The 26,766-nt window shown below is 49.0% G+C and overlaps 2 protein-coding genes across 2 annotated transcripts in view; one reads left to right on the top strand and one right to left on the bottom strand.

Moving 5' to 3' along the window:
• Nucleotides 1–13,841, top strand: part of CIZ1 (CDKN1A interacting zinc finger protein 1) — a 49,993-nt gene extending 36,152 nt beyond the window's left edge. The window contains exons 13-15 of the mRNA XM_015426461.1: nucleotides 1,611–1,680; nucleotides 6,241–6,362; nucleotides 13,229–13,841. Of these exons, the coding sequence (XP_015281947.1) occupies nucleotides 1,611–1,680; nucleotides 6,241–6,362; nucleotides 13,229–13,777 (741 nt within the window). The 3' untranslated portion in view covers nucleotides 13,778–13,841. The remainder of the gene's footprint in view (nucleotides 1–1,610; nucleotides 1,681–6,240; nucleotides 6,363–13,228) is intronic.
• A 5,281-nt stretch (nucleotides 13,842–19,122) lies between these two features.
• Nucleotides 19,123–26,220, bottom strand: LOC107123248 (chromosome unknown open reading frame, human C9orf16). The gene is made up of 2 exons (XM_015426462.1): nucleotides 26,084–26,220; nucleotides 19,123–19,871 (listed from the first exon to the last, which is right to left on the bottom strand). Exons 1-2 carry the CDS (start codon nucleotides 26,160–26,162, stop codon nucleotides 19,675–19,677), a joined length of 276 nt encoding a protein of 91 aa, XP_015281948.1. The 5' UTR covers nucleotides 26,163–26,220; the 3' UTR covers nucleotides 19,123–19,674.
• Between the last annotated feature and the right edge of the window lie 546 nt (nucleotides 26,221–26,766).

Here is a 26,766-nt window from a genome sequence, read left to right as displayed (position 1 = left end):
TTTTGTTGGGGGGCGGGGAGGTACAGTCCCACAGTTCATTGCAGGCTCCAGAAGTGGCAGTACTGTAACTGTATGGTTTGGTTCTCTGCACCTTTGTGCTTACCAGACCAGAGTGTACAAAGCTGACTTCCACAGGGTTGGCCCGCTGGTCCACCTAGCTCAGTACCATCTACTCTTACTGGTTGGGGTTTTCCACTGTCTTGGACAAGGGAGCGTGTTCTTCAACATCTGCTTCCAAGGGACTTTTTTTCTGGAGATGCCAGAGACTGAACCTGGGACCATCTCTAGGCAAAGCTTGCCCCTGGGCCATGATAGGGGAAGGAAGGAGAAGCACCATGCGGGAAAGCACAGGTTAATTTTGGTGTGATAAGTGCTACTGTGTCACACGTGGAGGGGTATTTAGATGACATGACAGATGCCACACGTAGCCGGGGGAAAAGCTGACTCTGGTGATCCTGGGTAGAAGAAGAAGAGTTGGTTTTTATACCCTGCTTTTCTCTGCCCTAAGGAGTCTCAAAGTGGCTTACAATCGCCTTCCCTTCCTCTCCCCACAACAGGCACCTTGTGAGGTAGGTAGGTAGGTAGGTGGGGCTTTGAGAGTTCAGAGAGAATGGTGACTGGCCCAAGGTCACCCAGCAGGCTTCATGTGGAGGAGGAGTGGGGAATCGAACCTGGTTTTTCGGATTAGAGTCCCCCACTCTTAACCACCGCACCACACACGGGCTGGACTTTCAGTCTGATTCCTGGTGCAAGAAGGAAGGGGTGGAGAAATGTGAAGGGAGGGCAAGCCCAGCGGGCCAGGTTTTGGCCTCTTTGTCCTAACTAGAAGAAAAAGGAGATTCGATTTATACCCCGCCCTTCACTACCCAAAGGTGTCTCAGAGCGGCTTACAACCTCCTTTCCCTTCCCCTCCCCACAACAGACACCCTGTGAGGCAGGTGGGGCTGAGAGAGCTCTGACAGAAACTGCTCTTTTTCAAGGATAGCTATGCCAGAACTATGGCTTGCCCAAGGTCATGCAGCCAGGAGCAAGTGGAGTGGGGAATCAAACCCGGTTCTCCCAGATTAGAGTCTGCGCACTTAACCACGACACCAGGCCATTAAACGTGACGTCTGAACTCAGCCATAGCATCTCCCATAGTGGCCGTTCAACCTTTTTGCATCCAAGGGGTGTTAAGGCAGTAGAGCCCCCCCCCCCACTGGCATAACTCCCATCTCCCTGCCCAGAACTGTCTCCTGCAGAGGCTGTTGCGCCTGATCTTTATGTAACATGTCGGAATCTGTTTGTTTCTCCTTTGCCCTTTCTGGCCTTCCTGGAATCCGTGTGTATTTTGTTGGCAATATAACCCTTGCATTGTACAGTACAGAAGTACGGTAAATAGTAAACACAGTAAATAAATACAGTCACCGCAGGGGAGTGTCATCAGGGTAGATGAAGAATGACTAACCACAGCCGTGCCTTCCTTCCCACGACTCTGCCCCTTCCCCACTCCCTGAAGGCAAGGGGGGGGGCAAGGTGAAACCAAATACTGTCCTCAGCTGTGGGCCACGAGGACTGCTCTGCCAAGAGAAAAATGTGGTGGCTCATTTCTTGCCCTGTCCCTTGCACAGGTTGGGCTAAAGGAGGTGTCCTCGGGTGATGCCGAAGGAAGTGAGAAGTACAGTCCGGATACTGTCTATGGTAAGCAAACAAGTCCAGTTGAATCTTGCGAGTCCAGTTGAATCTTCCCTCTCCTCCCCAATTCACCCGTTTGCTTCTTTTACCCTTGCCACGGGAATCCCAGCAATCTCTGACTGGTCCCCAAACATATAGGTTGATAGCGCTTGAGAAGGAGAAGACGGTTACCCAGCTCGTGCATCGTAAAAGTGGGGAGACCAACCGCCTCCTCTCCCAAGGATTCATTTGGTAGGACATTCATGGAGAACAGCTGTTATTACCCACAATAACTGGGTCTTAATGGAACCTTCATATTCAGGAGCAGTATAACTTTTTATAGCCGTGGCTGGTTACAAACAGAGATGGCTGTTGCTTTCATGCCGTATGAGTTTCTAGAGGCTTTTGACTAGTCACTGTTGGAAGGAGATCTAGATCTGTGGGTTTTCTTTTCTTTTTTTCCAATCTTATCCAGGGAGATAATTTTTATATCCTTTTAGAGAGGCGGCGCTGTAAACAAAACCCCTTTGAATCTTGCCTCAGTTCTTAATGTCCTCTGGAAAGACTGGCCCTGCCGAATATGTCGTTCCTGCCAAGGAAATGCTGATGGCTCTCTGCTTCTGCCTATAGCTGGGCTTTGGGGGAGGACAGGATGCTCGTTTTGAATCCAGCGGTGGGTTCTCACCTCCTGGAAGAGCTCTTGGTCAGAGTGGGAATAAGCGGCGTCAAGAGAGGGTCAAGAGAGAAACCAAGGTTTCAATTGTTTGAAAAATTATTATAAATCCGCCTTAAAAAAAACAACACCCTCAGTCCTCTTTCTCTTGCATTCTGTAGACATTCTTCCTTGCTTCTAGCTGTCTAAAATTTCCCCATCGCAGTCCTCTTTGTCATCACTCCCCCTTTTTGCTTACGTGACCAGATGCTCCCTTTTAAAACCCATTTGAGGGTCACCTACTGAGAGCCCCGAGGTCAAATCCGGCCTCAATCACAGTGCCTTCTGGCCCACCAAGTGTAAAGAAGGCCCCCAATGGTAAAGGTGGACCGATACCTCTGTGGCAGGGGGCCAGCAACTGGCTTAGGAGCTCCACACTTCCGAATCGGAGTGGCCTTCCAGCCAAGGGAGGAGCTCTCCTGATTTTTACATCCTCCTGATGACGCCTGTTGCCACAATGAAGATCTGCGGCCGGCGATGCTCGTTCAGTCTGAGTGTAGCAAAGCCAAAGGACTTGAGGCAGAACCTCAGGGCCAGCTATGGAGTGGCACACCCCACGGGCAGCCACTTTGTCCCACAAGCCACCTGAAACAAAGGCAAAGTCCTGGAGTGACGCAGAGCAGGAATCCCCCAACATGGCACCCACATATGTGTTTCTTAGGGCCCATTTTCTTTTCCGCCAAAGGCTCTCTTTCCAAAAGCAAGGAGCCAATCCTGGCTCTCCTCCACGGCATCACAGCAGGAGGTGCTTCGGAAGACCCCAGGAGGGCAGTCACTTTTGGGTTTGTAAGGCGAGCCCATTCAGAAACATCATAGGGGGATTTTTCGCTCGGAACTTCCCAACAACTTTACATTGGCACTCTCCCCACGCATTTTGTGGCATTGTCTACTACCCTGTCTTCTCAGGATTCCAAAAGCCACCTATGTAAGGTTGTAGACCCTGATGCAGAGGGGTGAATTCAGATGAACACCAGCACTATATGAAGCTGCCTGACTTGGAGGCAGTAATACTGGCCCCTGAGTGTCTGTCGCACTGGAGGGGCTGTGGCTCAGTGGTACAGCATCTGCTTGGCATGCAGAAGGTCCCAGGTTCAGTCCCCGGCATCTCCAGTTCAAGGATCAGGCAGTATAGAATCATAAAATCATTGAATGTTAGAGTTGGAAGGGACCTCTAGTCCAACCCCCTGCACTCTGCAGGAGCATAGCCGAAAGATTGCTCTACAACATACCCGAAAGATGGTCGTCCAGCCTCCGTTTGAAAACATCCAGCGAAGGAGCATCCACCACCTCCCGAGGCAGAGTGTTCCACTGCTCAACCACTCTTACAGTTAGGAAGTTTCTCCTGATATTTAGCCGGTATCGAGTCCCTTGTAATTTCTACCCATTAGATATAGTCCTGCAATCCGGAGCAAGAGAGAATAGATCCGCTCCATCTTCTACATGACAGCCCTTCAGATACTGGAAGACTGCAATCATGTCCCCTCTAAGCCTTCTCTTTCCCAGGCTAAACAGACCCAACTCTTTCAGCCTTTCCTCATAAGACTTGGATTCCAACCCTCTCACCATCCTGGTTGCCCTCTTCTGGACACGCTCGAGCTTGTCGACATCCTTCCTCAAATGTGGTGCCCAAAACTGGACACAGGACTCCAGGTTAGGCCTGACCATAGCAGAATAGAGGGGAATGACCACCTCCCGTGATCTGGACACAATGCTTCAGTTAATGCATCCCAAGATTGCACTAGCTTTCTTCGCAGCCACATCGCACTGCAGGCTCATGTTTAGCTTGTGATCAACCAGAACACCCAGACCCCTTTCACACAAGCCAAGTCCCTCCCATTCTATATCTGTGCCTTTGATTTTTTGCACCTAAGTGTAGGTCCTCTGCCTGAGACCCTGGAGAGCTGCTGTCAGTCCGAGTAGAGACATTATTATTATTATTATTGTTATTATTATTATTATTATTGGATTGCCCAACCCCGCAAGTGGGCTCTGGGTGATTTACAACCTTAAAAAACAAATGAAATATAATCAGCATAGATAAGTTATCACAATACACAGTATCACAATAATGAAACCACCAGTCCAGATGGCGATAACAGCCCCTTTTGCTGGCTGCTGACTTTGATGGGCCCAGGGTCCGACTCAGCATAAGGCAGCTTCACGTGTTCATGCTGAGGCATCCGACCGCCCTGAGAAAGGAGCGGAGCAGGAGGTTTGCAAAGGCCTGCCACCCCTTTGACCCCACCGCCTCGGGAGAACTCCTGTGTTTTGTCCAGACAGCTAGTGCCTCTGTTCTCAGGCGCGACATTCTCTTCTCGGAGTACCAGTCCAGGGACTGAGAGTCCAAATGTCGCCTGACTCCCCTCAATAGCAGTCTGGGTGCCTAAGAAAGCTGGCATAACGTAAAGGCAATTCTGTGCAAAGCTTGGAGAGAAAGAACACACACCGATTTTCTCTTCTGTTGAGAGCTTGACTGTATCCCAATTGAGATTCGGTGGATGAAACTTGCCGCAGTTGTTTTAAGCTCAGGAGCCGCTGCGGAGGTTGGTGTTGTTGGACACTCGCCCAACAGGGGGTGCCCTATCGGTTCCTTCCAGCCCTGTTTTGCTCCCACTTGCCTGCCTGCCTGCCCTCTCCGAGCAAGTGAGCAGCCTTGGGAGGAGCAGAATTTCCCTTCCCTTCGGGGGAGGGGGGGAGGCTATCAGCGGGCTGGAGGAGGGGGCCCCCACGGGAGGGTCTGCCTTCTGATGTCACTTTGCCCACGGTCTTCCCAAGCCAGGGCAACCTCACTGTCTGCGTGAAGTGTTGGGGGCTCAAATGGCCATTCTGCCCTTTAATTGCTTGCCATTAATGTGTTTCACCACCAGGATTGTCTCAGCCAGCAAAGGAAGGTGGGTGGATCCTGCGTCTGGTGATCCTGCGTCTGGTCATGTGGGCTCTGAGGGGCTGCTGTGGCCATCGTGTGGCACAGGAGGTGTTTCTTTGACAAGGGCCCAGAGGAACTTTGCCTGAGCATGGGTTTTTCCCCTTGCTGGGCCGTCATTCCATTCGCTTGTCTGCAAAACCAACCAGGCTGCTTTCCAACGATGCGAAAGCTGCGCTGAACCATGGAATGCACCAGATATTATTGAGGACCCCCCCAAGCAGATAGAGAATGTGTTTTCCTTCCGTGCTAACCGCAGCCTGCGGCCAGCGCAGTTGAGTACAGAGGCCGCAGCTTCCAAGCCCCGGCGCCTCCCATTCACATTAGTGAAGCATACTTTCACTGAGATGTGTTGTGATTTCTCCCACCCCCCGCCTTCCCCCCACCCCACTTCAGTTTCTGTCTGCTGCCGTCCCTTTAAAATATTTTAAAGAAAAATGCCATAGTGGGGAATAAAGAGGCAGCCCATTTTATTGAGGTTCTGTCAGGGCAACCGCAGGCCCCCCCCCCCCCATTGGTATCCTCCCACCCATCTCTATTCAGAGGCAGATGGAAGGGTGAATCATGCTGTGCGTGTGCGTGTTTTGCTTACCTGCCGTCTTTGTGGCTTTCCCTCCCGTTTCCTCGGATCATGCGTCCTCTGTATATCTCGTTCTGTTTGCTTTGTGCCGTCCTCCATTCCAGTTGCTAGACCAATGCCCGATTCCCCCCCCCCCACACAGCAAAACTGGAGCAAACGGACCAGGACTGTCTCTCTCTCTCTCTCAACACTTCCCTCCTCTTTAACAAAAGGATGACTGTCCTATGTTTTTTTTTTGCTTTTTAACCAAACCCGCAACACCCCCCTCCTCCCGTCGATGTGATATTTATGTGAGATTTTATTTAGCGTAACTTTTATTTTGGTTCCGTTCAATGTGATCTGTGACTTCCCTTCCCCTCCCTCGTTTCACAGGCCCGGATTTTCTCGTCCCCGTGGCAGGTTTCCTCTGCAGGTTGTGTCGCACATTCTACCATAGCGACTCGGCTGCCCGGCTCGCGCACTGCAAGTCCCTGATGCATTTTGAGAACTTTCAGGTTAGACCCTTCCACCTTTAGCCTTTCTCATCCTGTGACTGTCTGCCCCGCCCCTTTGGTGGCTCCTCCCCTTTCGGCCTGTCTAACAGCACTTCCTCTGTTTGTCCTCTGTGTCTTGCCAACTTCCGTCTGTCCTGTGTTTTGTGCTTCTTTTAATAGTTCCCAGTAGAATGCTTCTTCTCCCACTGCCTAAACGTCCTTCATTGTTTCTGACTTGTCCATTCATTCGTAAGGCCGTGTTCAAGAGCAAACTGTTAGCCGAGTCTCTTGGGGAGGAATTGCATCTTCTGTACAACGCACGTGTTTTCAGTGCTGTGCAACTACATTCCTTTCATTGCGTATCTGTCACGTGTGTTCTACCCTTCCTCCCAGCAGCTTAGGATTGGTTACATGGGCATTACCCCATTTCCTCCACTGAGGTTGGTTAGGTGGAGATGGTAGCTAGTCCGGGATTCAGGACGGACAAAAGGAAATATTTCTTTACACAGTGAGTGATTAAAATGTGGAATTCACTGCCAGAGGATGTAGTGACGACCACAGGAACATACGGTTTTAAAAGGGGATTAGACAGATTCATGGAGGATAGGTTTATTAGTGGCTGGCTACTAAAGGGAGCTAATAATAATAATACTAATATGGAGCTGCGGTGGCTCAAGTGGTTAAGACGCTGAACTGCAGGCTGTGGAAGGTTGGTAGTTCGAGACCCGAGTGCCACATGATGGAGTGAGCTCCCGTCTCTAGTTCCAGCTCCTGCCAACCTAGCAGTTCGAAAGCAAGAAATTGCAAGTAGATAAATAAGTACCACTTCAGTGGGAAGGTAACAGCGTTCCGTGTGCCTTGGTGTTTAGTCATGCCGTCCACATGATCACGGAAACGTCTTCGGACAGCGCTGGCTCTTCGGCTTTGAAACGGAGATGAGCACCGCAACCCTAGAGTCGGACTCGACTGGCTTTCGAGCAAGGGAACCTTTACCTTTACTAAGGGGAACCTCCACAATCAGAGGCAGTCAACCTCTGAGTCCCAGGAGGCAACATAGGGGAAGGCCTTGGCCTCTCTGCCCTGTTGTTGGCTGTCCAGAGAAACTGGTTGGTCAGTATGTGAGACAGGATGCTGGACTAGATGGACCATTGGTCTGATCCAGCAGGGCTCTTCTTGTGTTCTTATTTTGCGGATTATGGTCCAGAGCCCACCATTCTACCCACTACACCACAGGAGCTCTCACTCTTCCACCACTACGTTCAGCAGTGTTGGAGGCAGGGTATCACAGGCTCTCCTCCAGCTTTTCAGAGAGAACGTGGTGCTCTTCCAGCGGTGGGGGAAGGGTCTTCCCATTTGCCCCAAAGGAGCAATGATGCAAATCTTCCCAGGAGGGGCCCCACCCAGCTCGGATCCTTCTTGCTCTGCAGTGACACCCCACCACCACCACCAAGAGCACCTGCTCCATCCTTGCTGGCCTTAAATGTCATTATTTGGACAGCTCCTACCCCTGGCTTCCTGTGGGCTAACTAACCCAGGGAGCAAGGGAAGAAGAAGAAGAGATTGGATTTATACCCCGCCCTTCACTTGGTGTCTCAGAGCGGCTTACAAACTCCTCTTCCTTCCCCTCCCCACAACAGACCCCCTGTGAGCAGTGTTCCCTCTAAGCTGAGTTAGTGTGAGCTAGCTCACCATTTTTTAGCCTCCAGCTCACACGTTTTTGTCTCAGGCCAGGAAGGAGGGCTCCAGAGCAAACTAATTTATGCAGCAGCCAAATTGCTTGCTCACAACTTTAATGCCAGTAGCTCACAAAGTAGAATTTTTGCTCACAAGACTCCACGGCTTAGAGGGAACATTGCCTGTGAGGTAGGTGGGGCAGAAAGAGCTCTTTCCAGAACTGCCCTTTCAAGGGCAGCTCTTATCAGAACTACGGGCTTTCCCAAGGTCACATCAGCAGGTGCAAGTGGAGGAGTGGGGAATCAAACCCGGTTCTCCCAGATTAGAGTCCGCGCACTTCACCAAACTGGAGCCAAAGGGGGTGAGCCAGCCGGTGTCTTCTAACAGCCAATGTTGCCTCAGCTGTGCTTCCTTCGCTAGAACAGGATGGGCTTTGTCACACAAAGTGCTTATTCAGACGGAGCAACTGGTCATGTGGACATGACGATAGTTGGACGCCCTCGGGGCTGAGAGCCCTGCCACGGAGTTGAGTGGGCTTCTCTCCTGTGTCTGGTTTTTAAAACCAGGGTTCAGGTCTGGAACTCTGGAATGTGTTCATAGTGCTTCTGAGCATGAGCGGGTGTCCTCTTTCCTTGCCACTGGTAAACGATGCTTTTTCCAGGCTGCGACTTAGTCGCTGTGTGAGCAGCCAGGTATTCCTGTGCTCCAGAGGCTGCCCGCCGTGGCTGGTCAGGGGCTCGTCCTCCTCAGCTACTCAGCTGTTCTCTGTCTGCATGAACCTCCTTGCACCCGGGGTGTGAGACAGTTGCTCTCCCACAACAAGAATCCGATGATAGAGTGTTAAAACTAGCAAACTGATGACTAGGGATGATGAGATGTAACATAAAAATATATGTACTGGATTAGCCTGTTACAACTGGGGGAAGTTTTTTTGCAGAGGAGCGAAAGAGCATTGAGGTGCCATTTATGTATCCCAGGCTGCATTCATACCAAAAGTGTACTGCTGTAGGTTATTTAACGTTCCCTCTAAGCTGTGGAGTCTCGTGAGCAAAAATTCTACTTTGTGAGCTACTGGCATTAAAGTTGTGAGCAGGCGATTTGGCTGCTGCATAAATTAGTTTGCTCTGGAGCCCTCCTCCCTGAGCTGAGACAAAAATCTGTGAGCTGGAAGCTAAAAAACTGTGAGCTAGCTCACACTAACTCAGCTTAGAGGGAACACTGGTTACCATCAATACCCACGACACCTTACAGAATAACATAAACACAAATGAACAAAGTTTGAGTCCAATGGCACCTTTTAAGACCAACAAAGCTTTATTCTGGATATAAACTTTTGCACACACAGTTCTTCAGTTTGGAAGCAGTGCGTGCACACGGAAGCTTATACCCAGAATTAAACTTCGTTGGTCTTAAAAGGTGCCACTGGACTCAAACTTTGTTCTGTTGCTTCAGAGCAAGATGGGTACCCATCTGAACCTATAAGCACAAAAGGACAGCGTCTGCTCCGAGGAACTTGCCAGCTTACCTGTTTGACAGTGGGGAGGGTTCCACAGAGGACAAGGACTCTTTAAAAAAAAAATGCTAACAGCATCTTATATGACTGGCTGGTGGCAAAATCCCAACCATTTGAAACTGCCCCTCTGAACTTGTCCAGAATATGTACAGCAGCTCCGGGGTGAGCAACCCTTGACCAATGTTCCCTCTAAGCTGTGGGGTCTTATGAGCAAAAACTCTACTTTGCGAGCTACTGGCATTAAAGTGATGAGCGAGCAATTTGGCTACTGCATAAATTAGTTTGCTCTGGAGCCCTCCTTCCTGAGCGAAGACAAAAATGTGTGGAGCTGGAGGCTAAAAAACCGTGAGCTAGCTCACACTAACTCAGCTGAGAAGGAACATTGCCCTTGACTGTGAAAGAGCTGAATGATGACAGAATTCAGAGGACGAGGACAGCGAAGAGGCAGCATAAGAGAGCCCACGTGCATAACTGAAACTGCACAGATTAACAGGACTGATATCTGACACGTTGATTAGTCATCCGTAAAGTTTCTGTGGCCCCAAACACTGTTTGGTGTGAGTTGTTTATTCAGAATTGACACACTTTAGTTCTCACAGGAGCACCCTGAACAATCGTTCTGGTGCCCTGGCATCAATGCGTGCATGGTTGGCACTGGCACCCCAGAGCATCTTTAGTCCCATAAAAATCTTTGCCTGCCGTTCCATTCCCATACTGGGTATTCTGGCACCCCACCTAACCCTCCAGGAGGCCTTAACGTAAAGATCTCATTGTCTTTGTTGGAAGAGCCACATTGGGCTCTGGAGGCACCCACTGCAGGTTGCAGTCCCCCCCCCCCATTGCAGCAGTACAGAGGCTCAGCCGGAGCCGAAAATGCTGCGGCAACTGCAGCTCGCCCTGCAAGAGAGTCAGTGCCTCAACTGGCCAGGATCCTAAAAACAGATTTTTTTTAAAGACTGGCTATATTTTTTATCTGCAACTGATTGTAAGTCCCTTTGTATAAGATGTGGTATAACTCCTAAAATAAATGGCTCCTGGCCGAAGGGGGAGAGAACAATGCACACAGCCAGAGTCTGGCTTCCTGATTCTGCTGCAGACAATTCCTACTACCCAAGAGACAAGCCACTTAACAGAGAACCTTGCCCCTTCAGCAAAGAGAACCGCTGTAGTTGTATGGGCCTGGGTGACTCCATCTTTGCTATATGCTGGTGCTTCGTTGCCCCGAGTCTTGGGAGAGGACAGTATGAGCTGCTGTCAGGGGAACTTTCTCCCTCTCTCATGCTTGTTAGCTGCACTTATCTTCAAAGGCTGGGTTGTTTCTTCCCCCCACTGGAAGCCAGGTGCAAGGTGCCCTGGCTCATCCAAGTGTTTGGGATAGCTTGATTACTCATTCTTTGACTCGCAGCCAGCATTTAGTATATCAGATGCCTAGTTTTAGTACGCTCTTGGTCCCGAGGTTTGGCTAAGCTTCGCTGTGCATTTGTGCACATCTCGAGGCCAGCGGATTAAAGTTCAGCCTGCATCTGCTTTGATACCTCGTAAGTAAAGCCAGATCTCTCATGTCAGTTCTTTGGGAACTTCTGCGAACCTATGGAGCCCCTGGCAAGGGTCCATAAGTGTAGTGCAGGTGGGAAGCCAGTTTCTGGCTGCATGCACAGTTCCCTCTCGTGCACACAGAACAACTTCCCAGGGTGTGGACTTGCAGCCACATTATATGTGCCAAGCTCCTTTCTGTCCTCTGCGCTGCAGGTGGATCTCTGCTAGTGGACTGATGGTCCACTTGCGACAGGGCTTGGATTAAATAAACAATGTTATCTAGTATATTGTTATCTAGAGAGCCAGTTTGGTGTAGTGGTTAAGTGCGCGGACTTGAATCTGGGAGAACCGGGTTTGATTCCCCACTCCTCCACTTGCACCTGGCTGGATAACCTTGGGCAAGCCATAGCTCTGATAAGAGCTGTTCTTGAAAAAGAGCAGTTACTGTCAGAGCTTTCTCAGCCCCACCTACCTCACAGGGTGTCTGTTGTGGGGAGGGAAAGGGAAAGGAGTTTGTAAGCCGCTCTGAGACACCTTTGCGTAGTGAAGGGCGGGGCATAAATCCAATCTCTTCTTTTTCTTCTTCTGTGGAACTAGAAGGTTTTGTAAGATTCTGTCCTTAAAAACCTACCGGCCTGGAAAGATCTTTTCCTTTTGTCTCTCTGCCTGTCTCTTTACCTTGTATAGGAGGTGAGTTCCACATGCACGCATGCACACAGATAATAGCTTGACTTGCCATACTGATGTAGCTACTCTGGCAAGTGTGTCGCTCTTCTCTGGAAAGGTGTATGAGTGGAAACATTCCTCTAGGGTTACACCATGATCACCTTACTACTAGGTGCCGGAAATGCCCATTGCACTGTTGTTGAGAAGGAAGCAGAATATGTGCAGTGGTAAATTAAAGCAATTGTCCACCAGGGGCGTCTTAAAAAAATATTGTAGAAGCACCTCTTTGAATCTGGTGGGAAATTTACTGGATACCATGGGTAAGGTTGGCGGAGTTACAAGAAGCAAATGAACAAGAAGAAACTGTTGTGTTCATGGCTGCATGCAAACAAAAATTCTGGGTTTGGGCAATCTTAAATTGTGTGCTGAGGACAACTGAATCCTGCGAGTAGGGGTGTGCAAAAAATATATATATTCGGCCCATTCGGATTCCACCAGGCAAAATCAATTTCGGTGGGCAGTAAGGCTCCCGCATGTCCGTTTCGTCAGTAGGAGCCCATTCCAGAGTTCCGCCAGCAGCCAAATGTCAATTTCAGCCCCATTATATCCTACGGGCCACTGAAGTAAATGGCGAAAACATAGGGTATATTCTGGGGGCTGGAGGGGAGGGGGCTTGAGGGAGAGACTCCAAACTCACATGGTAGCTGCTGGAGCCTCTCCCCAAGATACCAACCAAGTTTCAAGAGCATTGGACCAGGGGCCCAATTCTACGGGCCCTCAAATAGGTTGCCCCCATCCCCTCCATTGTTCTCTATGGTGGGGAAAAAAGTTACCAGAATCTGAATCGGCCTGCAGCAGCCCGAAAGGGGTCTGAATGGGCCATTTTTGGGGGTTTCAGTGTGCACATCCCTACCTGCGAGCTGCCTATAGTACGCTGACTGGTCCAGGTTGCATTTTTTTATGCTGCAACTCTGTGCAATTCTGATTTTTGCTAATTACAGCATGACCAAAGGCACTTAAACAGAGCCCCCGACTGCAAAAAAACTTCCTCAGCTATCCTATAGGCTCCTGAGATTTCAGTTGGCATGGGTCAAACAAATCTTCACAACCATAAAGACTGGAAACTTGGGTTTAATAACAGCCAAGATTCTCAAGAAACACCTAGCTCAGTATTGTCTGATTTGCCTGGCAGACGACCTCTGAACGTGTCTTGCCTTGGAAACCCTCCAGGGGTCGCCATATGTCGGTGGCACTTTCCGCAACATGGCCAGCTAGTCAGAAAAACCATCACCCTAGTCCTTTTGTAGCATTTTGACAACGCAGAAATCTGCCATGGGAGGTTGTCGTAGGTTGGAGCCAAACATTATCATCCGCCGGTTCAACAGTTGGGTGGCTCCCAGCCCTCTCTCTGCGCGTCTTACAGGTTACCCGTGTTGTTTCTCTCCCAAGTGACCAGTAATCCCACACTGGTGTTTTGGTGTTTCTCCCCCGTTTGCAGAGGTACAAAGCCGCAAGGCTGCAGGCCACTGCCGCGCTCACAGAAGCTGCCTCGAGTCCTCGGCAGGGGCTGGCTGACGACCACCAAACTCCTCCCGCAGCTCGGATGGAGAGAGCAGAGGTGGAAAAAGAGGCTGGGGCATTAACGGCAGCCAGCGAAGAAGCTCGCCAGCCCCCGGAAGAGAAGGACCACTCCTCGGCTCCAAGGGACAGTTCAGCAGCCCTTCCCACCGACGACGCTGGTGTGCTCATAGAGGATGGGGAGGATGGCAAAAATGATTTCTCCACGCTGAGCGACCACCCGTTGCTTGGAGATGCTGCTGCTGCGGTGACGGGGGAACCGATGGGACTGTGCGCACGGGAAAAAGAGCCAAGCGATGAAAGCATCCAAGAGAGAAGCCCAGGCAGAGCCGCGGCAGACGAAGACGATCCCAGAGCAAACGAGACGCTGGCCGGCAGAGACCTGCTGGAGGAAACCGACCCTTCCTCCCTAGCCAAAGGGGAGACCTCGCCTGGGCGCAGGCGTTCTACTCGGCGTAGGGCCAGATAAAGTAGCCTTAATAGGAGAGTTTCTCCCCTTTTGTGTAGATTTTTGAAGAAAGATTTATTTTTCCTTCCCATCTTCAAGTCTTCTACTTTTAGAGAAAGGGTATGCTATGATTTTACTGCAGTTTTTATTCTAAAAAAATTAAATGGAAAAAAAACAACCCTATGGCTTTCATTGGCTTTTTACAAGATTCTGTTCTCTCAGATGTGTTTTTCAAGTCAGTTCTTATTCCCTGCAAAAAACAAACCGTGTCCTGGAAAATGATGCTCCCTTAGCTGATTTAAAAGATCCGAGAACTGATCTCTCTTCGCCTGGTCCACTTCCTGATTCTGGCCAAACGGCTGAAGTAATTTGTGTTTCCAGCATTTCCAAGTGTGGCAGCAGTCCTGTTGCCCTGAAAAGCTGCCTCCAAGTGTGTCCCCATTGCTATTTATACCATCAAGGAAAGAGTTATTTACAACCGTGTTGGTCCAAAAATAAAATCCCCAAATCCCCAAGAACACAATCCATGTAATACCTTTTATGATGACCACCCCTAATGACCCACATCAGTGTGCTTTTGAGTTCACCAGAACTCCTCTTGAGGTTGGAAGTTACAAAAAGAAAAGATGGTTTAGAAAGGGTTTGGGGGGAGTACTTCAGGACATGGTGTTAACAGGACTGAACCCTGTGTCCTGAAGCATTCGCCCCCTCCCCAAACCTTGAAAATCTCTCTTTTTTGGGGGTGTGTGTGGAGGGCATCCAGCCTGAAGAAGAGTTCTGGTGAACCTGGAAGCTTGCACAGTACTGGAGGTTGCTGGGTTCGTCCTAATAAAAGCTATTTCCTGGATTGTATTAGATCCAGGTGGGTAGCTGTGTTGGTCTGAAGCAGCAGAACAAAGTTTGGGTCCCAGTGGCACCTTTAAGACCAACCAAGTTTAATCCGGCACACTTCTTCAGATACACTGAAACAGAGTCACCAGCCATTAGGTAGTGGGTGAGGAGGATGCTGCCGGGAAGGACCAATAAGAGCAAAGGTTGGATTAATGCAATTGGTAAAACCTGTGAATAGCATTGCCTTAATCCAGTCTTAGCTCTAATTGGCCCTTCCTGGGAACATCCTCCTCACCCGCTACCTATATGTAAGGGCTGGTGACTCTGTGAAGAAGTGTGCCTGCACACGAAAGCTTGTACCCAGAATAAAACTTTGTTGGTCGTAAAGGTGCCGCTGGACTCCGACTTCGTTCTGCTGAATTGTATTACTTATAGATTCAGCAATACATCTTGAAGACCACGTCTGTTCACAAGAACAGCCAGAGTGGCGTTCACTGCTCATTAAACATGCGGCATTAAAAAAAAGATCCTGTTACGACAGAACATCTGTCAAGACCTTTGTCACGATCCTTCGGATTTATTAAAGTCCTTTCGCAACTCTGAAAAAGGGACTCCTCTCTCGACAGTCCGGCCTCTGCTGTTTCAAGACAGAGAAGAATCATACTTAACACGTCTTGTAGCCACTAAGACAGGGTTCATCCATAACAGATGACCCACAGCTGTGGCCAGTGAAACCTTTGTGCCATCAAGTCGCAGCCCACTTGTAACCCACTGAGGTTGTCAAGGCAAGAGACATTCAAAAGCAGTTTGCCATGACCTGCCTCTGTAGCAACCCTGGGCTTCCTTGGTGGTCTCCCATCCAAGTGCTGACCTCTTTTGTGGTAAGAAAAAAACTGTGTAAGAGTTAGTAGCTTCCTTTTGCAGCTGTTGTAAGGAATGATCAGAGAAATGCTGTGTTCTATACTAATCAGTACATATAACAGAGTTTGACGACGTGGCCAGGAGCACGCCAGTGGTAACAAATGTTGGAACTCAGCGAAAGCAACACAATGAGGTGCCTGCTTAGCTCTCCCTACTCGAAGAACATAAGAGAAGCCAACGTTAGATCAGGCCAGTGGCCCATCCCATCCAGCACTCTGTCACACAGTGGCCCAAAATACCAGGTGCCATCAGGAGGTCCAGCAGTGGGGCCAGGACACTAGAAGCCCTCCCACTGTTGAAACCCCCCCCCCAAGCACAAAAAATACAGAGCATCACCTGCCCCAGACTGAAAGTTCCTATATAGATTATATAGATTGTTCAATTTGCATCTGAATAGTCTGTATATGATTCTGAGAACTATCACAAGATCATTAATTCTCAGGGGTCATTTTGTAGAAAAAGAGGTCCAGGAGCTCATTTGCATAACTTATTTGCATATGCCACACCCCCTGACATCATCGGAAGTGTGTCAGAAGGCAACACCCACGGCTCAGGCTCCACTGGACTGTTTTGGATTGCTAGCTATTGGGGGGGGGGTGCAGATCTGCCCTCACAGGGGAGGGAGACCTTGTACCTGAAGGGGGGGGGCCTCTGCAACTTACCTGGCTGCTGCTTCCTCCTGTGGCCCGACTGAGGGCTGCTGGGAGCAGGGGGCGGGGCTTGTTGCACGTGCCCACCCCCTAAGCTCCTTACTGCCGGAGCTCCGCTCCTGTGCGCTCCCGCAGGAAATGACCCGTTAATTCTTACATATAGGATTCTTATCTCATTAAAGACACTCATTTGCTGCCCTCAAGCATTCCCCTCTGCTCTAATCCAGCTGATTACAATATGCATGGTACCTCTGCATCCTTTACAACACCCCTCTCACCTTCTGACTAGACTTAAAGGACTCCAAGATCTCTGTTTCTACTCACGTCTGACCAAAGGAGCTTTGATTCTCAAAAGCCTATACCCTGAAGCTGGTCTCAAAGGTGTTACTGGACTCGAATCTAAAAGATCATTAAAGTAAGACCAATCCTGCTGATTCTCCTCTGCACAATACCCAAAAAAACCCCAATGCCTTTAGGATTACTAAATTAAGCTGGGGCCGATCCTGTGGTGTCACTCCCTGTGTTGCTTACGTGGTTAATGCTCCAGTCCTGAGCACTTAGGAGGGAGCAAGTCTGGCTGTAGAGGCAAGAGGAAGTCGACTGTGCTCTAGTGCTAGATGACTCCCCCCCCCCCCGCAATCGCTGGACTTCCTTGCAAACAACACAGAACCACTTGTGTTCCTAGGGCATATCCTCAAAATAACACCAATTAGTTATGATTTCACTACGAAGGGATATGGGGCATGCAGTCTTGGCTCTGCAGATTCACAGCACTATGATAGATCATGGGACTGTTAAGAACAAGCAGATGAGACTGAAGCCGTATTGACTCCTAGCTCACTGAATTTAATGGACTTCTTTGGAATAGGAGGAGGAGGAGATTGGATTTATACCCCTGCCCTTCACTCAGAGCAGCTTACAATCTCCTTTCCCTTCCTCTCCCCACAACAGACACCCTGTGAGCAATGTTCCCTCTAAGCTGTTGAGTCTTGTGAGCAAAAATTCTACTTTATGAGCTACAGACATTAAAGTTGTGAGCGAGTGATTTGGCTACTGCATAAATTAGTTTGTTCTGGAATCATCCTTCCTGAGCTAAGACAAAAATCTGTGAGCCAGAGGCTAAAAAACTGCGAGCTAGCTCACACTAACTCAGCTTACAGGGAACACTGCCTGTGAGGTAGGTGGGGCTGAGAGAGCTCTAAGAGAAACTGCTCTTTTCAAGAACACCTCTGACAGAACTATGGCTCGCCCAAGGTCATCCAGCAGCTGCAAGTGGAGGAGTGGGGAATCAAACCTGGTTCTCCCAGATTAGAGTCCGCGCACTTAACCACTACACCAAACTGGCTCTCATCAGACAAACCAGTGCCTTTCCCATACTCATCAGGGAGAGTGGTCATGTGCTTCCCCATACTCTGAATATTTTGAAAGTATTGGACGTTGGTTACTAATTAAGCCTAGCAAGGAAGACTTGAAACAAGACACATTAGCACATTCTAATCTTGTGACACTGCAGTGAGTGATTTTACTGTTATTCAATAACAGCAATTCCAAGTAACACCAAACAACCATCCAACTTTATAGGAAATTACAACCAGCCCCCTATGTTGTCACTCTCCCCGTCCCACCCTTATAAAGTGCCATACCATTAAAAATCTGCCTTGGGTTTGACATATTCCAGATGACACAAATTTAAGACGTGCTTTTGTAGAAGGATCATTTTCTAAACCAGACCTGTTCCAAACAAAGCTAGAACTACTTATCTGATGCTACAGGATGCTATATTTCCAAGCCATCCCCAGGCCCGAAAAACAGCTCTTCATTATTTTCACTGAACGTCATGCCTTTTTTTAGGCCCTCGATTGCCGAGATACACCTTGGCACCAACCTCATAAATTAATTTCACTTGCCCTTGTAATTTACCAGACAATTTCCCCCCAGAGACAACAAAGTGGTTTTAAGTGAGCATGTGATGTTTCTGCTGATACCTTGTACCGTAGACAATATATAGATGAAGATCTAGCCAGCATCTGCCAGTGGCTACCAGTTTCCAATTATGCTCAAGGCCACGTGCTTTTGTGCGTGGAGGAAGGGAAATACACCATCACCCATGGCATCTTTTTACAAAGCAAAGCAAGCAACAACAGTTGCCTGCTGGCAGCTATTTTTTTTTTTTTAGCATTCACATCTGGTAAACTTATTTCTGAAGGGGGGGGGAGCTATTGGCTATTCATTTTAGGGAGGTATCCCCAAACCTTTTGAGCCTGTAGGCCCGTCTTGAATTCTGACACAGCCTGGTGGGCACAGCTACAAAATGGCTGCCACAGGAGGCAGAGAGTCACAAAATGGCTGCCGCAGCTTACCTTCCGTCACACAATGAAGACCCTTGCAGTGCGTGGTAGCAGCTGCCGCCAAAGCAACACTTAAAAAAATCTGCACAGCCAATCAAAGCCCTAATGACCAATCAGATGCCTTGCTAGGCAGAAAGTCCTACTTGGCCCTACCACCTATTGGCTAAAAACACTTGGTGGGCCCCAGAAACTTCACGCTGGGGACCTGTAATCGTAGGCCTCGTCTTTAAGTTGTGTACAAAATGTTTGTACCCTTAACATGTAGGTGTGATGCAACTTGGTAAGAAGGGTTAGGGGGGGAAATTATTTGGTTCGTGGTCACGTGGGTTGAAAAGCCGACATTTCCCTTCAGAAATGCCCAATGGGGGCAGGGAGGATTGGACAGGAGGAACAAGGTGTGACTACATTTTGGCTGGTTTTAAACATGCTAATTGCAATGCATTTTGTCCCAGGAATGCTGGGAATTGTAGTTTGGGAAAGGTACTGAAAATGTTCTGCAGACTTGCCATGAGGAATGAAATAGTGAGATGGGTCCCCCAATACACATACAAGGGCTAACAGCCGAAGAAACACCAGGAAAGAAGCACTGCACTGATGGGTAAGTTCACACAAACAACTCCCCCCCCCCCCCGCTAAACTGTCATCCGTCTCCGATTTTGCTTATACATTTCAGGGATGTATAAGGCAGAGTAGAAATGAATCATCAGCGGCTTAGAGGAATCGTGGTTCATTCATGCGTTTCAGCTTGCAGCCACAGCCTCCGACACAAAGATCGACAAATTTGGAAAGAAGTACCTTCTCCCCAGATGCAATCTACAATGTTCATCCAGAAAAGCCACTAACTATAAAATCCCAGCAACTTTATCCTGATCCCATAAGCTAAAGGATGAGAAATTACAGGCTAAACAGATCTACAGATTCCCACCCACTCCCCCGTTTCTCACAAGCTAGACGGGAGAATCCTTTGTTCCCTAGGATTTCCATTTTCTTATAGCTACATGCTCCAAACCATGCATCCAAAGGAGAGTGGAGATAAGACGTTAAACACACACACAAGCCAAAAGCACCTCTTCTATTTAAAGTTTAACATCCAACCCATGGATCAGGATGGTCCAACTGGAAGCAGCAGTGATCTACCAGCTTCTATCCAGCTGTAGGTAGACAGATGTTAAGTATCTGGCTCAGATCCCCGCATGTCAGCATCTGAGTCTTCCTCATTGTTCAACTGCTGCTGGAATTCCAGGCGAGTCTGCCGGTTAGACTCCAGTAGTTCCTTCAGCTGGGCGTGCAAATGGTCATTCTTCTCCTCCAGGTGATCCAAGCAAGAGTTGATCTGGTCCAACATGGAATTTATTGCTGCATATTCTGGGTGAGAGAAACCAACATTTAGGAGGAAAATTAATGAAACCAAGACCAGAAATTTGAACGGGGTGGAGATACATGGATATGCATGGGATAGAGAAGGTAGAGAAAGAAGTCCTTTTCTCCCTTTCTCACAATACAAGAACTTGTGGGCACTCAAAGAACTTAATGAGCAGTAGGCTTAGAACAGATAAAAAGAAGTCCTTCAGGCATAGAGTAATTAACACATGGAATTCACTGCTGCGGGAAGTGGTGGCAGCTACAAGCACAGACGGCTTCAAGAGGGGACTGGATAAACATATGGAGGAGAGGTCCATGACTGGCTGTTAGCCACAAGGTATAGATGGTGCTTTGTAGGCAACAATGGGAGGACTGCTGGAGTTCTGGCCTCACTGGTGGACCTCCTGATGGCACCTGAGTTTTGACCACTGTGGGACACAAAGTGTTGAACTGGATGGGCCACTGGCCTGGCCCAACATGGCTTCTCTTGTGCTCTTATCACTACTGCATTTTGTCCACCACTGCATTCATACATCTTGATAAACCAGGGTTTCTAAACTGTAGTTTGCTCAAACCCTGATTAGTTGTGATGCCTGAAGGCAGACAATCCAACAGACCAGACCAGAGCTTATTGGTGGGCTCCAAATCTGGATTCCAAACCAGAGTTTACAGCTAGTGGATTATTCCTAGCTTGTACTAACTGCAGTTTGTTGTGATGTCTGAATCCACAAACCACAGTTTTGTTGCACTGCACCACCCTCATGGCCTGGGGAGAAACTCTCCTTGCTGGTAGGTGGAGAGGAGGCCAGAAAGCAACCAGATCAGACTCCATTCTGATGCCTCAGTGTAACCCCGTGGTGCTCTCCTGAGCAGAGTTATCCCCCCTTCCAAGGCCACTGAAGAAAATGGACTTAGAAAAGTGTGAACTCTGCTTAAGGTTGGAAATGCCAGTCTTGGAAGGCAGAATAAAATTAAGCAGAATAACCAGAATGGCTCAAGCAACAGAATATCAGACTTGGAGCTGAGTGTGAGATCTGGATTCACACAGGCTGCTTAAAGCCCTTTCCTGTTCCCCCACCTGCTGTTGAAATGCACATCCAAAAAACCAGAAAGGCTGTTGTCAAAAGTCCCAGTCCCAACCCTGGGTAAGGACTTTTAGTAGAAGGGGAGTGCAACAGAAAACAAAGTTACAAAATACCAGAGAGAGTCTATAACTCACCCTAGTCTTGGTAGTTGCTACCAGGCCTTTCAATCTATCCCAACAGCCCAAGAGAGAAAGGCCAAGTCTCCCAGCTTTTTAGGGAACTAACAAGAAAAGTCAGCCCTGCAGAGCGGGGCTGCAGTCTGAATCCCAAAGACAAAACAGTTAGCTGGTAGGTGGTCAAGAGCCAAGGCTCTGGATAAAGGCTTACTGAAGGCAAAAACCACGACAAAGTAAAAATATAATTATTTAAGGTGCAAAAATATTTAAAACAAGACTAGATAATGGAAATAAAACAAACAAATATAAGCATTTCCAGCATAGCTAAGTACATAGAAACAAGGCTCCATTTACCATTCCGGTTCAGAAAGAGGCAGTCAGTTCCAGCAAGACAAGATGTTCGCAACTCAGCCAGTCCAGGCAGGAATTAAGTAGGATGCCACATAGGAATCTGTGTGGCCACTGACATGTTGCCGTGTCCAGTGGTCACCAAGCTTCTAGCTTCGACCCATAGTGTAAGAACTAACTAGAACATAAGAGATGCCAATGTTGGATCAGGCCAAAGGCCCATCCAGTCCAACACTCTGTATCACACAGTGGCCAAAAATACCAGTGCCATCAGGAGGTCCACCAGTGGGGCCAGGACATCAGAAGCCCTCCCACTGTTGACCCCCCCCAAGCACCAAGATGACAGAGCATCACTTGCCCCAGAGTCCCTATCTATACCTTGTGGCTAATAGCCACTGATGGACCTCTGCTCCATATGCTTATCTAATTCCCTTTAGAAGCCGTCCATGCTTGTAGCCGCCACCACTTCCTGTGGCAGTGAATTCCAAGTGTTAATCACTCTTTGGGTGAACAATTCCTTTTATCCATTCTAACCCGACCGCTCAGCAATTTCATGGAGTGCCCACGAGTTCTTGTATTGTGAGAAAGGGAGAAAGGTACCTCTTTCTCTACCTGCTCTTTCCCATGCATAATCTTATAAACCTCAATCATGTCACCCCTCAGTTGTCATTTCTCCAAGCTAAAGAGCCCTAAGTGCCTTAACCTTTCCTCATAGGGAAAGCGTTCCAACCCTTTTATCATTCGAGTTGCCCTTTTCTGCACTTTTTCCAAAGCTATAATATCCTTTTTAAGGTGTGGTGACCAGAATTGCACACAGAGGTGCTACCTGTTCCACGCACAGGGCTGGAGAGACAGGCACAGATCAGGAGTCTCAATGCGTGGATGAGACGATGGTGTAGGGGGGAAGGTTTCAAGTTTGTTAGGCACTGGGATGCTTTTTGGAACAAGAGGGAGCTGTACAGGCGAGACGGTCTCCACTTGTCCAGAGAAGGAACCAGGCTGCTAGAGTTATAGGAAAGGTCTCCGATTGACCTCAGGCCTGGTTAGACCAATCGGATACCCAAGAGATGATGTCACTCTTCTTTGGTTGCTGGCCACATGACATCCAAAGATGGACATTAGGAAGGGAAAGAAATGAAACCATACTGCAGATAGGTCCGCCCTTTCCCATACACAGGTGTTCATAGTTACAGATGTTTGGAATGTACTAATTGGGTCCGGTTACTCCCTGACACCTCAGCTGCAAACAATTAGGTCACTGCGCTCTATCTACTTCTGAACCGTCTCTAACTGTCTCTGGGAAGATTCTTGTAGGCCTCTATGCAGCCTGATCCAAAGATTTTGTTTCACAGAGCAAAGCAAGGAACCATTTTTTCTTTACAGCTCTTCTTGATACATGCCAATAAAGGCTGACTTGACTACAGCGCTTCTGCATGTGTTTGTATCCTGTTTGTAAACCAAATGATGACCATGCAGGCAAATGGATTCATAACTGTATTCTAGTCTTCCTGAGAGTTACAGCAAGCCCAGCCTCACTCTACAAAACCGAGAGCAAGAGCCGTCTCCCTTCCTTCCTCCCAGGGCTGCTTTGCAGGCAGCTCCATGGCACGAAGGACATTCAAATTTCTGTACTGTAACAACTGGGCCAGATCTGTGAATGGCTCGGGGGACATGGATTTCCCCCGACCATAAAGCTTTTCAGAGCAAAAATCCACTGATCGACAGCATCTCATTAGCATTTACTAATGGAAACTGGTTAGTAAGTGAAGTGTTGGCACATCACAAATAGAGCTTGCCATGTTTCTCCACAGCTCCTCACGTGTAAATTTAATCTGTTAACACGATCAGCTATCATAAATGGCTGGATTACTGCGGCATCCAGCGTTGCGTGTGTGAGTGGACGGCAACAAAAGTTTAGTCCCTTCATCCTCCCATCTCAAAACTAAGGTCTTCCAACGGACGTCTATTCACACATTCAGTTGCCAATCATCCTTCAGCTCTAGTCACAATGTTCCCTCTAAGCTGTGGAGTCTTGTGAGCAAAAATTCTACTTTGTGAGCTACTGGCATTAAAGTTCTGAGCGAGCAATTTGGCTACTGCATTAAATCAGTGTGCTCTGGAGCCATCCTTCCTCAGCTGAGAAAAAAAATCTGTGAGCCAGAGGCTAAAAAACTGTGAGCTAGCTCACACTAATTCAGCTTAGAGGGAACACTGGTCATGATGGAATTCACCAGCACCTGTGAACCTCACAGAGGAGGACTAATCTCCAGAGTTCGAGTGCACTGGGGGAAGAATTTAATCTCAGAGTTGGAAAGAACCACCAGTGTCAAATAGATCAACTCCTGGCCAACACAGGACCAGTGGTCCCTCTAAGCTGAGTTAGTCCGAGCTAGCTCACAGTTTTTCAGCCTCCAGCTCACAGATTTTTGTCTTAGCTCAGGAAGGATGGCTCCAGAGCAGACTCATTTATGCAGGAGCCAAACTGCTCACTCACAGCTTTAATGCTAGTAGCTCACAAAGTAGAATTCCTGCTCACAAGACTCCACAGCTTAGAGGGAACATTGCTCAGGACCTTCAACTATACTATATCTAACCAGTAGGTATCCAGACAGTACTTAACCTCACCTCATGAGGGAGACTATTCCAGCGTTGAATGCCTCTCACCATCAGGAAGTTCCTCCTCAAATTTAGATGAAAACCTCCTTTTCTGCAGTTTAGAGCCATCAGTCTGAGTCCTGTCATCCAACACAACTGAAAATACGCCTGCCCCATCCTCTGCATGACAACCCTTTAGGTATCGGAAGGTGGCCACCATATCATCTCATGTCCCTTCTCCATGCAGGGATTCCCAGCTCCTTCATAGGACATAATCCCCAAACCCCTCACCAACTTTGTTGCCCTGTGCTGGACTCCTTCCAGCTGACTGACACCCTTCCTAAACTGCGGTACCCCAAACTGAACACAGTATTCCAGATGACGTCTAACCAAGACAGTGCACAGTGGCACCAATACCTCACGTGACCTTGACTCGAACTCGCCAGCAGGTGGAAAAGATGTCACTTGGTGACTAATCGGCTCAGGCTTGTAGCTACCTAGCAGTCTGGAGGGGGGGGGGGCAGTTCCCATGATGACCAGTGTTCCCTCTAAGCTGAGTTAGTGTGAGCTAGCTCACAGTTTTTTAGCCTCCAGCTCACAGATTTTTGTCTTAACTCAGGAAGGCCGGCTCCAGAGCAAACTGATTTATGCAGTCACCAAATCGCTCGCTCACACCTTTAAGGCCCGTAGCTCACAAAGTAGAATTTTTGCTCACAAGACTCCACAGCTTAGAGGGAACATTGATGATGACCCCTCCCACTTGTTTGCCTTGAGAAAGCTCAGAATTTGTACCAGTCACATAGTGATGGGAGCTCTAAAGCAGGGGTGTCACACAAATGGCCCGTGGGCCGGAACTGGCCTGTCCAGGGCTCTTATCTGGCCCGCAAGCAACTGGTCACTATCTTTATTGCCAGATGACTGAGGCTGGGCATTCTGTCCCTGCATATTGTCCCAGGGCTAATGTGTAACAGGCAGTGGAAGTGGGAGGGAGGGCATCAGGGAGACGCTGTTTAAGGAAATACTGTCATAGTGTCAATGTTTTAAGCATGTTTGTATTTTGAGTAAAAAACAATACCGTTAACTGAGTTTGCCCGTGTCCTTTATAAAACTTATATCTCCTGTACCTGCTAATACATTTTATGGCACACATGGCCCGGCCCAACAAAGTGACATTTATGTCAGGTCTGGTCCTTGTAACAAATGAGTTTGACACCTCTGCAGAGCTGAGACAGAACCTTTCTCCCCAACAGTGTTCCCGCCAAGCTGAGTTAGTGTGAACTACCTCACAGTTTTTTAGCCTCCAGCTCACCCATTTTTTGTCTTAGCTCAGGAAGGAGGGCTCCAGGGCAAACTAATTTAGGCAGTAGCCAAATCACTGGCTCAGAACTTTAACGCCAGTAGCCCACAAAGAAGATTTTTTGCTCAGAGGACTCCACAGCTTAGAGGGAGCCATTTTCCATATGCAGAAATTAGGAACATTTTTATAGAAAGACAGCATGTCAGGGAGAACAGTTGCCAGCAACCTCTCCCCCTCACATGGTCAATTTCTACATATAAGGCCCTTTTTGCCTGCAAAAGCACATTTAAGATTCCCTGTATGAACAACTAGCACATCAGAGAGCCAGTGTGGAGTAGTGGTGAAGAGTGCCAGGCTATTATCTGGAAGACCCAGGTTCGAATCCCCACTTACGCCATGGAAGCTCACTGGCTGACCTTGGGCCAGTCCCACCCTCAGCCTAACCTACCTCACAGGGCTGTTGTGAGGATAAAACGGAGAAGAGGAGAATGAAGTAAGCCGCCTTAGGTCCCTGATGGGGGGGAAAACGCAGGAATATATATAGATGAATTAAATAACTAAATAAGCACCAGGAAGGGTTTGAGCCTAGCTTGAACCCTGACGGGCAACTTCCTCTGTGCCCAGGAACAGAAGCGAAGCCTTGCATCACTTCGACCCCCCTCCCGTAGTCGGAAGTGGTGGAGCCCAGACAGAGGTTCGACCACTTACTCCCGAGGAAGCACACCCAAGGACTGCAATCTTCAAGACCCTGGGATCGGCCGGGCATTTGGTTACCTGCTTCCCCGAAGCCCCCGTCCTCGTCCTCCTCGCCCCTGCCCAGCGGGAGATGCGGCTCTCCGTTCGGCCCCGACATGCCTCCGCTGCTGCGCCCGGCCAGGCTCCAAAGCAGCTTGCAGCGAGCAGGCCACGCCCCCTCCTGCCCGGATGGAACGCGGAGGCCCGGGGGCGGAGGCCCGGCCACGCCCCTTCCTCAGTGTCCGGCCGCCGCCATTCATTCCGAAGGAGCTGCTGCGATTGGTTGAAAGCCGGCGGAGGGCGGGCTGGACTGTAAGCGACCCACAGGCGATGCAAGCGGCGCGCATGGAGCACCGGCGGGGACTGTTGTGTGCGTGCGTGCGTGCGTGCGTGGGGAAGCTCAGACCCGGAATTAAACTTGTGGGTCTTGAAAGGTGCCGCTGGACTCAGACTTTGCTGTGCTGCTTCTCCAGCACCATCGTTCAAAAGGATCTATTCTTCGGCGCTCGGCCTTCCTTATAGTCCAACTAGGGTTGCCAGCCTCCAGGTGGGGCCTGGGGATCTCCCGCTTTTACCACTGATCCCCAGCCGACAGAGATCAGCTCCCCTGGAAAAAATAGCTGCTTTGAAGGGTGGACTCTATGGCATTGTATTATGCTGAGGCCCCTCCCCTCCCCGAACCCCACCCTCTCCTGGCTCCACCCCCAAAGTCTCCAGGTATT

This window comes from Gekko japonicus, unplaced genomic scaffold (assembly GCF_001447785.1).
Source record: "Gekko japonicus isolate JY-2015 unplaced genomic scaffold, Gekko_japonicus_V1.1 scaffold1064, whole genome shotgun sequence".
Lineage (NCBI taxonomy): Eukaryota > Metazoa > Chordata > Lepidosauria > Squamata > Gekkonidae > Gekko > Gekko japonicus.
The sequence above is the reverse complement of the archived record's forward strand: the minus strand, read 5'-3'. Positions and strand labels throughout refer to the sequence as shown.